Below are 16088 nucleotides of genomic sequence, written 5' to 3' on the forward strand. Positions count from 1 at the left end.
AGGAAGGCCAAAAAAAATCATCAAGGACAACAACCACCCGAGCCACTGCCTGTTCACCCCGCTATCATCCAGAAGGCGAGGTCAGTACAGGTGCATCAAAGCTGGGACCGAGACTGAAAAACAGCTTCTATCTCAAGGCCATGAGACTGTTAAACAGCCACCACTAACATTGAGTGGCTGCTGCCAACACACCGACTCAACTCCAGCCACTTTAATATATTTAATAGATGGATTTAATAAAAAGGTTTTACTAGTCACTTTAAATAACGGCACTTTAATAAGGACCTACATATCTTACATTACTCATCTCATATGTATATACTGTATACTGTATTTTATACCATCTATTGCATCTTGACTATGTCGCAAGGCCATCGCTCATCCATATATTTATATGTACATATTCTTATTCATTCCTTTACATTGTGTGTATTAAGTAGTTGTTGTGAAATTGTTAGATATTGCTGCACGGTCGGAACTAGAAGCACAAGCATTTCACTACACTTGCATTAACATCTGCTAACCGTGTCTATGTGACCAATAAAATGTTGATATGATTTGACAAAACAGCCCATGTGAATTCACCACGAATACAACTTGTTCTCTCTTTCCACAGTGCAGAGCATTTCAAAATGGTCCTTGCTTGATGATGCCTAGAGAACCCTCTGGTTCTATCAATAACATGCTCCCAGTGGGGACACTGCTTGGGTGAAGGTCTCGTCTGCGTTGGCATTGGACACAATGCAGAACCTCCGATACGGGAACCAAAATGATGCATCTGTGGTAAATATTACAGGCCGAGGCGTAACTCGTTATTCAAGTAGCCTATCACAGACGGGCAGAGTTTTCCTCCGATTTGTATGGAAATACAAAGGAGTCAAACCTACCCGCCCAGTGGCTTTCCATGGCCCTCCCTACACATAAACACTCCTCGACGTGCTCTGTCCATGGTGCTGCCACAGCACAGCAGATACAGAATTCAGAACAACCTGGCACTCAATCATTTGAACTTGTAAACCCGTATGTATGGGTGATATATTGTAAAGGTCAGATGTAAACCAGTATGGGTGATATATTGTACGGGCCAGATATAAACACATATGTATGGGTGATATATTTTAAAGGTCAGCTGTAAACCAGTATGGGTGATATATTGTACGGGCCAGATGTAAACCTGTATGTATGGGTGATATTGTATGGGCAGATATAAACCTGTATGTATGGGTGATATATTGTAAAGGTCAGATATAAACCCGTATGTATGGGTGATATTGTACGGGTCAGATGTAAACCAGTATGGGTGATATATTGTACGGGCCAGATATAAACCCATATGTATGGGTGATATTGTACGGGTCAGATATAAACCAGTATGGGTGATATATTGTACGGGTCAGATGTAATACCGTATGGGTGATATATTGTACGGGTCAGATATAAACCAGTATGGGTGATATATTGTACGGGTCAGATGTAAACCAGTATGGGTGATATATTGTATGGGCCAGATATGAACCCGTATGTATGGGTGATATAATGTACGGGCCAGATATAAACCCGTATGTATGGGTGATATATTGTACGGGCCAGATATAAACCCATATGTATGGGTGATATTGTACGGGTCAGATATAAACCAGTATGGGTGATATAATGTACGGGCCAGATATAAACCCGTATGTATGGGTGATATATTGTACGGGCCAGATATAAACCCATATGTATGGGTGATATTGTACGGGTCAGATATAAACCAGTATGGGTGATATATTGTACGGGTCAGATGTAATACCCTATGGGTGATATATTGTACGGGTCAGATATAAACCAGTATGGGTGATATATTGTACGGGTCAGATGTAAACCAGTATGGGTGATATATTGTACGGGTCAGATGTAAACCAGTATGGGTGATATATTGTATGGGCCAGATATGAACCCGTATGTATGGGTGATATAATGTACGGGCCAGATATAAACCCGTATGTATGGGTGATATATTGTACGGGCCAGATATAAACCCGTATGTATGGGTGATATATTGTACGGGCCAGATATAAACCCGTATGTATGGGTGATATATTGTACGGGCCAGATATAAACCCGTATGTATGGGTGATATATTGTACGGGCCAGATATAAACCCGTATATGTATGGGTGATATATTGTACGGGCCATGGAAGAGAACAGCAGGGTAGAAACATAAGAGGTGATGAGGTTCTTACTTTCCATCTTTGAAGTAGGTTTTAAGTGTGTCGCTGAAGCTCTTGGAGTATTTCACAAACTCTTTCTTTTGGTGTTCCAGTGCCTGGGAAAAACAGACGCGTTTTACTCTCTTAGAAGATAATGGAGGGGAAAAAACACAAGAACGTCTCAAACTCTGACAGCCGAGGGAGAAAGAAACGAGAAAATATCTTAATCGGCCTGTGTGTCGTGTGTGTAGTGTTGTGTGTGTAGTGTGTGTTTCGTGTGTGTTGAGTAGTGTGTGTGTGTGTGTGTGTGTAGTGTAGTGTAGTGTGTGTAGGTAGTGTGTAGTGTGTGGAGTGTAGTGTTTGTGTGTAGGTAGTGTGTAGTGTGTGTAGGTAGTGTGTAGGTAGTGTGTAGTGTGTGGAGTGTGTGGAGTGTGTGTAGTTAGTGTGTAGTGTGTGGAGTGTAGTGTGTAGGTAGTGTGTAGTGTGCGTAGGTAGTGTGTAGTGTGTGGAGAGTAGTGTGTGTGTGTAGGTAGTGTGTAGTGTGTGTAGGTAGTGTGTAGGTAGTGTGTAGTGTGTGGAGTGTAGTGTGTGTGTGTAGGTAGTGTGTAGTGTGTGTAGGTAGTGTGTAGGTAGTGTGTAGTGTGTGTCGGTAGTGTGTAGTGTGTCGTGTGTGTAGGTAGTGTGTAGTGTGTGTAGGTAGGTAGTGTGTAGTGTGTGTCGTGTGTATAGGTAGTGTGTAGTGTGTGTAGGTAGTGTGTAGGTAGTGTGTAGCGTGTGTAGTGTGTAGCGTGTGTAGGTAGTGTGTGTAGGTAGTGTGTAGTGTGTGTAGGTAGTGTGTAGTGTGTGTGTAGTGTGTAGTGTGTGTAGGTTGTGTGTAGTGTGTGTAGTGTGTGTAGGTAGTGTGTAGTGTGTTTAGGTCGTGTGTAGTGTGTGTAGGTAGTGTGTAGTGTGTGTGTAGTGTGTGTGTGTAGTGTGTGTAGGTAGTGTGTAGTGTGTGTAGGTAGTGTGTAGTGTGTGTAGGTAGTGTGTAGTGTGTGTAGGTAGTGTGTGTAGTGTATAGTGTGTGTAGGTAGTGTGTAGTGTAGTGTGTGTAGGTAGTGTGTGTAGGTAGTGTGTGTAGGTAGTGTGTGGTGTGTGTAGGTAGTGTGTAGTGTGTGTAGGTAATGTGTAGTGTGTGTAGGTAGTGTGTGTAGGTAATGTGTAGTGTGTAGTGTGTGTAGGTAGTGTGTAGTGTGTGTAGGTAGTGTGTGTAGGTAGTGTGTGTAGTGTGTAGTGTGTGTGTGTAGGTAGTGTGTGTAGTGTGTAGGTAGTGTGTAGTGTGTGTAGGTAGTGTGTGTAGGTAGTGTGTGTTGGTAGTGTGTAGTGTGTAGGTAGTGTGTAGGTAGTGTGTGTAGGTAGTGTGTAGTGTGTGTAGGTAGTGTGTAGTGTGTGTAGGTAGTGTGTGTAGTGTGTGTAGGTAGTGTGTGTAGGTAGTGTGTAGTGTTTAGGTAGTGTGTGTAGTGTGTGTAGGTAGTGTGTGTGTAGGTAGTGTGTAGTGTGTGTAGGTAGTGTGTGTAGGTAGTGTGTAGTGTGTAGTGCTCTCACTCGTCGGTTCTGGTACTGGTATTTCCGGAAGACAGTGTTGACGGTGTCCAGCAGTTCCTTGATGGCGCTGGCGATATCTCTGTGGACAGAGCATAACAATTACTTTTGGTCCACCAGCCAAGCTTCAATGCCATACAACTCTCCTTCCGTGGCCTCCAATTGCTCTTAAATACAAGTAAAACTAAGTGCATGCTCTTCAACCAATCTCTACCTGCACCTACCCGCCTGTCCAACATTACTACTCTGGACGGCTCTGACTTAGAATACGTGGACAACTACAAATACCTAGGTGTCTGGTTAGACTGTAAACTCTCCTTCCAGACCCACATCAAACATCTCCAATCCAAAGTTAAATCTAGAATTGGCTTCCTATTTCGCAAAAAAGCATCCTTCACTCATGCTGCCAAACATACCCTTGTAAAAATGACCATCCTACCGATCCTCGACTTCGGCGATGGCATTTACAAAATAGCCTCCAATACCCTACTCAACAAATTGGATGCAGTCTATCACAGTGCAATCCGTTTTGTCACCAAAGCCCCATATACTACCCACCATTGCGACCTGTACGCTCTCGTTGGCTGGCCCTCGCTTCATACTCGTCGCCAAACCCACTGGCTCCATGTCATCTACAAGACCCTGCTAGGTAAAGTCCCCCCTTATCTCAGCTCGCTGGTCACCATAGCATCACCCACCTGTAGCACACGCTCCAGCAGGTATATCTCTCTAGTCACCCCCAAAACCAATTCTTTCTTTGGCCGCCTATCCTCTGCTGCCAATGACTGGAACGAACTACAAAAATCTCTGAAACTGGAAACACTTATCTCCCTCACTAGCTTTAAGCACCAACTGTCAGAGCAGCTCACAGATTACTGCACCTGTACATAGCCCACCTATAATTTAGCCCAAACAACTACCTCTTTCCCTACTGTATTTAATTTATTTATTTATTTTGCTCCTTCCACTGCAAATCTACCATTCCAGTGTTTTACTTGCTATATTGTATTTACCTTGCCACCATGGCCTTTTTTGCCTTTACCTCCCTTATCTCACCTCATTTGCTCACATTGTATATAGACTTGTTTACACTGTATTATTGACTGTATGTTTGTTTATTCCATGTGTAACTCTGTGTCGTTGTACGTGTCGAACTGCTTTGCTTTATCTTGGCCAGGTCGCAATTGTAAATGAGAACTTGTTCTCAACTTGCCTACCCGGTTAAATAAAGGTGAAATAAAAATAAAATGTGTCAGGTAGATTTTAAAATACAATCCATGTATTACTAGTAAGAAGTAATGTAGTATATTATTGCATTACATTTTTTGTGACTTGAGTCTTTAAACCAAGATCTCACGAGACAAACATTTTCACCTGCCCCTTTAAGGGCCAGAGGTTACCGTAGTAACTCAAGTCACGTTTGTCCCTGTGAGACTGACTAGTAGACGCTTTGTCTTCTCTTCTCTAGCAGTTGAAAGTCAAAACATAGAAAAACAACCTAGCTTGTGAACAAAACAATGTAAATAATCAAGAAACACAAGGACAAAGTTTCACTTCAGTTTCAAGTAAATTAGACCAACTTCTATGGCTGAATCTTTCACTCAGTTCTTCACATGCAGACAGCCCCCAGCCAGGCAGAGTTTCAGCACCAGGTGGAATAGGCTATATAGGATTCTTAGTTCTTTAGTCCACCATGGCTGGTGAAATGAACATCTACCCGCATTTGGCAGGTGTTCATTTTAGGCCCCGTCTGTGGACAATGACTACAACAGCAGACAGAAATCTAGAACCATCTCACCTCTCACTCCTTAGTCCAACAGCAGTCAGACATCTAGAACCATCTCACCTCTCAGTCCTTAGTCCAACAGCAGTCAGACATCTTGAACCATCTCACCTCTCAGTCCTTAGTCCAACAGCAGTCAGACATCTTGAACCATCTCACCTCTCACTCCTTAGTCCAACAGCAGTCAGACATCTTGAACCATCTCACCTCTCAGTCCTTAGTCCAACAGCAGTCAGACATCTTGAACCATCTCACCTCTCAGTCCTTAGTCTAACAGCAGTCAGACATCTTGAACCATCTCACCTCAGTCCTTAGTCCAACAGCAGTCAGACATCTTGAACCATCTCACCTCTCACTCCTTAGTCCAACAGCAGACAGACATCTAGAACCATCTCACCTCTCACTCCTTAGTCCAACAGCAGTCAGACATCTAGAACCATCTCACCTCTCAGTCCTTAGTCCAACAGCAGTCAGACATCTTGAACCATCTCACCTCTCACTCCTTAGTCCAACAGCAGACAGACATCTAGAACCATCTCACCTCTCACTCCTTAGTCCAACAGCAGACAGACATCTAGAACCATCTCACCTCTCAGTCCTTAGTCCAACAGCAGTCAGACATCTTGAACCATCTCACCTCTCAGTCCTTAGTCCAACAGCAGTCAGACATCTTGAACCATCTCACCTCTCAGTCCAACAGCAGTCAGACATCTTGAACCATCTCACCTCTCACTCCTTAGTCCAACAGCAGACAGACATCTAGAACCATCTCACCTCTCACTCCTTAGTCCAACAGCAGTCAGACATCTTGAACCATCTCACCTCTCAGTCCTTAGTCCAACAGCAGTCAGACATCTTGAACCATCTCACCTCTCAGTCCTTAGTCCAACAGCAGTCAGACATCTTGAACCATCTCACCTCTCAGTCCTTAGTCCAACAGCAGTCAGACATCTAGAACCATCTCACCTCTCAGTCCTTAGTCCAACAGCAGTCAGACATCTTGAACCATCTCACCTCTCAGTCCTTAGTCCAACAGCAGACAGACATCTAGAACCATCTCACCTCTCAGTCCTTAGTCCAACAGCAGTCAGACATCTTGAACCATCTCACCTCTCAGTCCTTAGTCCAACAGCAGTCAGACATCTAGAACCATCTCACCTCTCAGTCCTTAGTCCAACAGCAGTCAGACATCTTGAACCATCTCACCTCTCAGTCCTTAGTCCAACAGCAGTCAGACATCTTGAACCATCTCACCTCTCAGTCCTTAGTCCAACAGCAGTCAGACATCTTGAACCATCTCACCTCTCTTACTCCTTCACCTTCCCTCCATCCTTACCTCCTTTCTAGAACCTCTTACTCTCAGACACACTCTGCACTTTTAAATACAGCTGAATTCTACTATGTTCCAAATAAAATAAAAAATAATATTCCACTGACAAAGTTACTTAGAGTAACTCAACAAACAAATTCAATTTGAGAACTGGCAAATTGAGCCAAGACAGAAACAAGCCCTGAAAAGTCTGGGGGAGAAGAATTGCGTGTGTGTACTACTTGAGACTTAGTATTACAATGGAAAGAAAATGGGAACAAGAGAATGAGTGTGTTTTTGGAGAACTGTGTGCTTGTGAAGTGTTAATCACATCACTGAAGGTGTGCTGGGAGGTCTGCGAGCGAGTGTGTACTGACTTGATGGTCTGTAAGAAGCGTACTCTGTCGTTGATCTCGTCTGGGATCTTGCTGAGGATGTGTTTGAGTGCCCGAGCCTTGTCATTCAAGTCCTGGAACTCCTGCTCCGGCCTGTCAATCATGAACTCTATACACACACACACACACACACACACACACACACACACACACACACACAGGAAGAGAGCCACAGCCTTAGTCACCATGGAGACAGTCATGTCAACAAAAAGAAGTGGTGGAATGTAGAGAGCATTCCAGGCCCTGACAGAACAGCCCCACCCAGAGAGCAGTCTGTGTGTGCGCCTGAACACACACACACACACACACACACCTTTCAGTGTGAGAGGAAAGTTAGAAAAAGGTGCCACTGCAGTGTAACCTTGCTGACAGCAGGAGGTACAGCTCCTTCAGAAAGTTTTACTAGTTAAAAACTGATATCTTGAGTCACCCCTTTCTTGTGGAAAGTCTAAATAAGTTCAGGAGTAAATATTTGCTTAACAAAGTTACATAATTTCAAACAAAAAAATGTATCAAAGACCAGGGAGGTTTTCCAATGCCTCGCAAAGGGCACCTATTGGTAGATCAAAAATAAAAAAAATACATTGACTATCCCTTTCAGCATGGTGACTGACGTTACTAATTACACTTCGAAGGGTGTATCAATACACCCAGTCACTACCAAAGACACAGGTGTCCTTCCTAACTCAGTTGCCGGAGAGGAAGGAAACCGCTCAGGGATTTCACCATGAGGCCAATGGTGGCTTTAAAACAGTTACAGTTTAATGGCTGTGATCAACATTGTAGTTACTCCACAATACTAACCTATTTGAAAGAGGGAAAATAAGGAAGACTGTACAGAATAAAAATATTCCAAAACATGCATCCTGTTCGCAATAAGGCACTAAAGTAAAACTGCAAAAATGGGGCAAAGAAATTAACTTTACGTCCTGAATACAAAGTGTTATGTTCAGGGAAAATCCAGCACAACATCAACGAGAACCACTTTACATATTTTCATGGTGGTGGCTGCATCATGTTATGGGTACGCTTGTCATCGGCAAGAACTAGGGAGTTTTTTGTGATAAAAAGAAACAGAAGAGGCCGAGTTACAGTTTTGACTTAAAATTGGCTTGAAAATCAAATGGCAAAACTTGAAAATGGCTGTCTAGCAATGATCAACAACCAACTTGACAAGAGCTTGAATAATTTTTTTAAAGAATAATGTGCAAATATTGTACAATCCAGGTGTGCAAAACTCTTAAGACTTACCCAGAAAGACTCACAGCTGTAATCTCTCTTAGAGACTTACCCAGAAAGACTCACAGCTGTAATCTCTCTTAGAGACTTACCCAGAAAGACTCACAGCTGTAATCGCTGCAAAAGGTTATTCGAACATGATTCGACTCAGGGGTGGTAATATTAATATTTCTGTATTTCATTTTTAATACATTTGCAAAATGTTTACATTTTATTTCAAGGCTTTTACTTTGTCGTTATGGGGTATTGTGTGTAGATGGGTGAGATCTATTTAATACATTTTGAGTTCAGGCTGTAAAAACAAAATGTGGAATAAGTCAAGGGGTATGAATACTTTCTAAAGGCACTGTTTATTTAGTATTCAAACAGAAGCAAAGGCCCTCACATCACGGTGTGACTGTGTGTCCGTGTGTAACTATAGCTGAGCTTCTCATTCTGTGCACATGAATTCATTACTACCATCAATCAGGCCATGCAGGAGAGAAAATTCAAGCCTGGAGGGAAGAAATGTCTCACAGGAAGGAGAGGTTGTTTTATTAGTGGAGAAACAGCCCCATCCTGAGGTGAGAGACGGTACTGTACACAGATGCACAATACCTATCATCATCTAGGACTAGGTTATTCACTGCAGAACAGAGAGACACACAATCAGAAACTGACACACACCTTCCACATCGTCTGCAGCCATTCGCAGTAGTGACTCAGTGAAGTTGACCTCCACTTTCTTCTTCTCCAGGATCTTCATGATGATGTCCTGGGTCAGCCCTGGGTTCTCCTTCTCAGCCTGACAATCAATCACAGAACACACATCAGGCTCTGCTAATCAACCACAGAACACACATCAGTCTATGACAACAATGTTTGCCCTGGCATCTTGTCATTAGGGATTAAAAAAAGAAAAACAACAATTTTAAAGTAAATTTCATTTTTATTTTGGCAACTGTTAGATCCAAAAGATTATCTTTAAAAAAAATATAGCTTCATTATCTATTCGACATACTTTATACGTGTTTGTTTGTTTATATATTTTTGGAGTGGCGGCAACGATTTAGCAGCAGCGCTAAATGAATAGGGGAAACACTGGGCAATCAGCCACAGAACATATGCAGACACACACCAGGCATTACTAATCAACCACAGAACATATGCAGACACACACCAGGCATTACTAATCAACCACAAAAACACACACATTTACGATAATAGAACACAGACCCATGATCGGAGTTAGACACTGTCAGACAATCAGATTTGAATCAAACTGGAACAGTGGTACCACTCATAGGGGTATTTTACGAAGCTAGTTAGATCTACTCTGAGTTTTCTAAGCTAGACAGTTTCAGTTAGGTTCACATTCCAGCTCAGGCTTCCTCTATGATAGGAAGGCGGCTATGGATCCTGCACCTGCTGCTAATTCAAGACAGCTCTCCAGCAGGCTATTGTGGGAATGGGCTATGAGAAGAGCAATCTTTCTTCGTGTCGACGGTTATCTTGAACTCAGAATATTGAACTCAGAATTGACCAAAGTCAGCTCCTCTATCCCGTCTCAAATGCCCTGTCCCCCTCCGCGTATAAACGCTGCCCTGTCCCCCTCCGCGTATAAACGCTGCCCTGTCCCCCTCCGCGTATAAACGCTGCCCTGTCCCCCTCCGCGTATAAACGCTGCCCTGTCCCCCTCCGCGTATAAACGCTGCCCTGCCCCCCCCCCGCGTATAAACGCTGCCCTGCCCCCCCCCCCGCGTATAAACGCTGCCCTGTCCCCCCCCCGCGTATAAACGCTGCCCTGCCCCCCCCCCGCGTATAAACGCTGCCCTGTCCCCCTCCGCGTATAAACGCTGCCCTGTCCCCCTCCGCGTATAAACGCTGCCCTGTCCCCCCCCCGCGTATAAACGCTGCCCTGACCCCCCCCGTGTATAAACGCTGCCCTGACCCCCCTCCGCGTATAAACGCTGCCCTGTCCCCCTCCGCGTATAAACGCTGCCCTGTCCCCCTCCGTGTATAAACGCTGCCCTGTCCCCCCCCCCCCGTGTATAAACGCTGCCCTGACCCCCCTCCGCGTATAAACGCTGCCCTGTCCCCCTCCGCGTATAAACGCCGCCCTGTCCCCCTCCGCGTATAAACGCTGCCCTGACCCCCCCGCGTATAAATGCTGCCCTGACCCCCCTCCGCGTATAAACGCTGCCCTGACCCCCCTCCGCGTATAAACGCTGCCCTGTCCCCCTCCGCGTATAAACGCTGCCCTGTCCCCCTCCGTGTATAAACGCTGCCCTGTCCCCCCCCCCCTGTATAAACGCTGCCCTGACCCCCCTCCGCGTATAAACGCTGCCCTGTCCCCCTCCGCGTATAAACGCTGCCCTGACCCCCCTCCGCGTATAAACGCTGCCCTGTCCCCCTCCGCGTATAAACACTGCCCTGTCCCCCTCCGTGTATAAACGCTGCCCTGTCCCCCCCCCCGTGTATAAACGCTGCCCTGACCCCCCTCCGCGTATAAACGCTGCCCTGTCCCCCTCCGTGTATAAACGCTGCCCTGACCCCCCTCCGCGTATAAACGCTGCCCTGACCCCCCTCCGCGTATAAACGCTGCCCTGACCCCCCTCCGCGTATAAACGCTGCCCTGTCCCCCTCCGCGTATAAACGCTGCCCCGTCCCCCCTCCGCGTATAAACGCTGCCCTGTCCCCCCCCCGCGTATAAACGCTGCCCTGTCCCCCCCCCGCGTATAAACGCTGCCCTGTCCCCCCCCCCCCGTGTATAAACGCTGCCCTGTCCCCCCCCCGCGTATAAACGCTGCCCTGTCCCCCCCCGCGTATAAACGCTGCCTTGTCCTCCCCCCCCCCGTGTATAAACGCTGCCTTGTCCTCCCCCCCCCGTGTATAAACGCTGCCTTGTTCCCCCCCCCCCCCCCCCCCCGTGTATAAACGCTGCCCTGTCCCCCCCCCGCGTATAAACGCTGCCCTGTCCCCCTCCGCGTATAAACGCTGCCCTGTCCCCCACCGCGTATAAACGCTGCCCTGTCCCCCACCGCGTATAAACGCTGCCCTGTCCCCCTCCGCGTATAAACGCTGCCCTGTCCCCCCCCCGCGTATAAACGCTGCCCTGTCCCCCTCCGCGTATAAACGCTGCCCTGTCCCCCTCCGCGTATAAACGCTGCCCTGTCCCCCCCCCCCCCCCGTGTATAAACGCTGCCCTGACCCCCCCCCCCCCGTGTATAAACGCTGCCCTGACCCCCCCCCCCGTGTATAAACGCTGCCCTGTCCCCCTCCGTGTATAAACGCTGCCCTGTCCCCCTCCGCGTATAAACGCTGCCCTGTCCCCCCCCCCCCCCCCCCCCCGTGTATAAACGCTGCCCTGTCCCCCCCCCCCGTGTATAAACGCTGCCCTGTCCCCCTCCGTGTATAAACGCTGCCCTGTCCCCCTCCGTGTATAAACGCTGCCCTGTCCCCCTCCGCGTATAAACGCTGCCCTGTCCCCCTCCGTGTATAAACGCTGCCCTGTCCCTCCATCTCCTTACCTTTATAAACGCAGCCCTCAGGGTCTGTGCTGCCGACAGGTTCACTCTCTCCAACTGTAAACACATTATCACTGCATCAAAACACTTCTTACAGATACCATCTTCTAATTAACATAGAATACACACATCTCACAAACAGATACCATCTTCTAATTAACATAGAATACACACATCTCACAAACAGATACCATCTTCTAATTAACATAGAATACACACATCTCACAAACAGATACCATCTTCTAATTAACATAGAATACACACATCTCACAAACAGATACCATCTTCTAATTAACATAGAATACACACATCTCACAAACAGATACCATCTTCTAATTAACATAGAATACACACATCTCACAAACAGATACCATCTTCTAATTAACATAGCATATACACATCTCACAAACAGATACCATGTTCTAATTAACATAGCATATACACATCTCACAAACAGATACCATGTTCTAATTAACATAGAATACACACATCTCACAAACAGATACCATGTTCTAATTGACATAGCATATACACATCTCACAAACAGATACCATCTTCTAATTAACATAGAATACACACATCTCACAAACAGATACCATCTTCTAATTAACATAGAATACACACATCTCACAAACAGATACCATGTTCTAATTGACATAGCATATACACATCTCAAACAGATACCATCTTCTAATTAACATAGAATATACACATCTCACAAACAGATACCATCTTCTAATTAACATAGAATACACACATCTCACAAACAGATACCATGTTCTAATTGACATAGCATATACACATCTCAAACAGATACCATGTTCTAATTGACATAGCATATACACATCTCAAACAGATACCATGTTCTAATTGACATAGCATATACACATCTCAAACAGATACCATCTTCTAATTAACATAGAATACACACATCTCACAAACAGATACCATCTTCTAATTAACATAGCATATACACATCTCACAAACAAGGAAAGCACACACCTATACTAATTACCACAACATGAAAACACATCAAACTGCATAGTTAGTAGCTACATACATGGAAAAACCATCCCATTAGCTAACACGGCAGACAACAACAAAAACTACAGTACACTGGTACACAAACAACATTGAACAAAACAAGCCTGTGTGTTATTGGTTTTACTCTCCTTGTGGGTACTAGGAGTCCTTACAAGGAGAGTAAAACCAGGACATTTTGATAAGTGGGGACATTTTGTCTGTCCCCACAGGGAAAATTGGTATTTTCTGGTTAGGTTTAGGAGTTTGGGTTTACGATTAGGGAAAATAGGATTTTGAATTGGAATAAATTGTTTGGTCCCGGAAGGATAGTTGTGTGTGTGTGTGTGTGTGTGACTAATACCTGGACTAGCTGAGTCAGTGAAACAGCAACCTCCCCACATCAAAGTGGCCACAGGGAACTCCTTTGCATCATCAGAGAGACACTGGTGCTATACACAGTAATTATCACACTCCTCCATCCCTCGCTCTTCCCTACCACCCATCACCCCTTTAAACCCTAACTCCTGCTGCTCTCTCTGTGATCTGTGACTACCCCTCTTCTTCCTCTGTCTCCATTCCCTCTGTTTTTATCTTCCTGACAAATGACACCTATACGACCCTTGAAAATCTGATTCATTTTTTTGTTGCCAGATTCTGTTTTTTCCCCCAAATTCCATTTTTCTCCTCTTTGTTTTTCTCTATTTCTGTCCCCTCTGTTTGTTCAGGTTCTCACTCTCAAAAGCAGACTGTTAGAATAGAAAAACAACACAACTGGAAGTTCTACGTCCACAACAAAACAGTGGTCATTACATTAGCATCATCAATAACGGCAACACAAAGTGACAGACAAACGGGCTCACACAGAAAGGGGCGTTCCTGTGCAGTTTCCTCTTCAGCAAGATGAAGGAAAGTATGAATCCCTAACGTATTTTCTTCATGTCGTATGACAATCTTGGCCAAAATAATGAATTTTCAAATAAATTCAATACATTTATAGTTCATCAATAGATTTTTGAATATTGCTGAATTCTGTTTTTATGTCTGTATTCCGTGATTCTGTCCGCGTTCTCCACAACACCGATTTTATAGAGACCCATTTACCCTGACCCTATTTCTCCAATCCAACCACACTCTCTCCCCCGTAACTAAGGGTAGTTACATGTGTGGTATAACCTTAAGACACCATAGCACGCACACGCCCCATTCAACACTACATCCTGTCTTTACCAAATCCTTTCCTCCTTACCTCGTGGAAGACGGGGTACATCACAGTGTAGAGTGTCATGGAAACCATCGAGGTCGTCTCTGCTTCATTCTTCATCTCTTCCATTGTCATCCTCGTCCAGAGGCCAACGTTTCTGTACGTGTGTCTGTATATGTGTATGGAGTGAAGGCTGCTTCCAAGGCAGGGCTCACCTCATTCACTGATTACAACACTCAGAGAAGAGGAAGCTGGGGGGGGGGGGGGGGGTGGGCAGGACCTGAGGAGAGAAGACGGGGGAAGAAAGGGTAGAATGGGAGGTAAGGGACAGAAAAGACAATCCAACATTACATAGCCTACTTCATCACCATAATACCTCATTTAAGGTATTTTCATTGCTTGAGGTCTAAATGTAGGCCTTGTTCTGTCCTAGTAATGTCTACGTCAACAAACACGGTCTAGCCTTGGAGGGCGGTGACATTATATAACCAGGTAAACATTCCATCTGGCTCCGGTTCAAAGTCAAACATGTGGTGCAGGGCGGTGGGTGTGGAGAGACCGACACAGACCCTAAGCTCTACAAGACACCTGGCCCTGCCTGTGTACACCTGTGCATCTGAGCAAGCATGATAAGGTTCTCTATCCTCCTACTGACTGACACTTTCAGCAGCATTATCTACTGTATGACGTCACCCGGGGCCATTACCAGACAGCTCTTCACTGTGTGTAACTGGATGCATTTAGAGGCCAGGAGGGAGTGTCAATGCTGCCCTTGTTCTGCAGATACTGACTGACTGAGTGACGGTTTCTTTCCCTCTGTCACTGCGATTCCATGACTCAGCCCCAGCTGACGAAAGGTGACCGTTTTATTTCTGGCCAGGCAGTGTCTTCAGAGGGTGTTAATAAAACCATAGCTAGTGGCTGCTCTGAGCACTGCTCCCAGGTCAGCTGCACCGCTATTTATTCCTTTCAGACCCCACGTGTCAAACTCATTCCACGGAGGGCCGAGGGGCTGCAGATTTCCCCTCCTCCCTTGTACTTGATTGATGAAATAAAGTCAGTAACTAGTAAATAACTCCCCTCACCTGGTTGCCTAGGAGTTATTGAAAGGAAAACCCACAGATACCATGACACCTACAGCAGCCGATGTCACAGGAAGGACAAAAAGATAATCAAGGACAACAACCACCCGAGCCACTGCCTGTTCACCCCGCTATCATCCAGAAGGCGAGGTCAGTACAGGTGCATCAAAGCTTGGACCGAGAGACTGAGAAACAGCTTCTATCTCAAGGCCATCAGACTGTTAAAGAGCCATCAGTAACAGAGAGGCTGCTGCCAACATACAGACTTGAAATCATTGGCCACTTTAATAAATGGAACTCTAGTCACTTTAATAATGTTTACGCATCTTACATTACTCATCTCATATGTATATACTGTATTTTATGCCATCTGTTGCATCTTGCCTATGCAGCTCTGTCATTGCTCATCCATATGTGTATATATTCTCTTTCCATTCCTTTACTTAAGACTGTCGGAACTAGAAGCACAAGCATTTCACTACACCTGCATTAACATCTGCTAACCATGTGTATGTGACCAATAACATTTGATTTGATTTGGTTTTTACTAGACTCTCCATGGAATGAGTTTGACACCCCTGCCTTAGGCCATGTCCCAATAATCTCACAACAAGCTTCCATTTCTTGACTAATTTCCTTCATGGTCACTGATTTGAAAGGACTTGATAACAGCCTTAAGGAACCATAGTGAGACTAGACACATTCCCACCAATCAGTGAAGAGTGAGTGTGTGTGTGTGTGTGTGTGTGTGGGGGGGGGGGGGGGGGGGGGGGGGG

General features: G+C 45.4%; 1 protein-coding gene across 1 annotated transcript in view; it reads right to left on the reverse strand.

Moving 5' to 3' along the window:
* LOC110508029 (programmed cell death protein 10) overlaps window positions 1–14530 on the reverse strand; it is a 15936-nt gene extending 1406 nt beyond the window's left edge. Inside the window, exons 1-6 of the mRNA XM_036964916.1 lie at window positions 14276–14530; window positions 12010–12063; window positions 9167–9284; window positions 7244–7370; window positions 3778–3856; window positions 2227–2309 (exon numbers count right to left, since the gene is read on the reverse strand). Coding sequence (XP_036820811.1) covers window positions 2227–2309; window positions 3778–3856; window positions 7244–7370; window positions 9167–9284; window positions 12010–12063; window positions 14276–14365 — 551 coding nt within the window. The 5' untranslated portion in view covers window positions 14366–14530. The remainder of the gene's footprint in view (window positions 1–2226; window positions 2310–3777; window positions 3857–7243; window positions 7371–9166; window positions 9285–12009; window positions 12064–14275) is intronic.
* Between the last annotated feature and the right edge of the window lie 1558 nt (window positions 14531–16088).

This window comes from Oncorhynchus mykiss, chromosome 27, assembly GCF_013265735.2.
Source record: "Oncorhynchus mykiss isolate Arlee chromosome 27, USDA_OmykA_1.1, whole genome shotgun sequence".
NCBI lineage: Eukaryota > Metazoa > Chordata > Actinopteri > Salmoniformes > Salmonidae > Oncorhynchus > Oncorhynchus mykiss.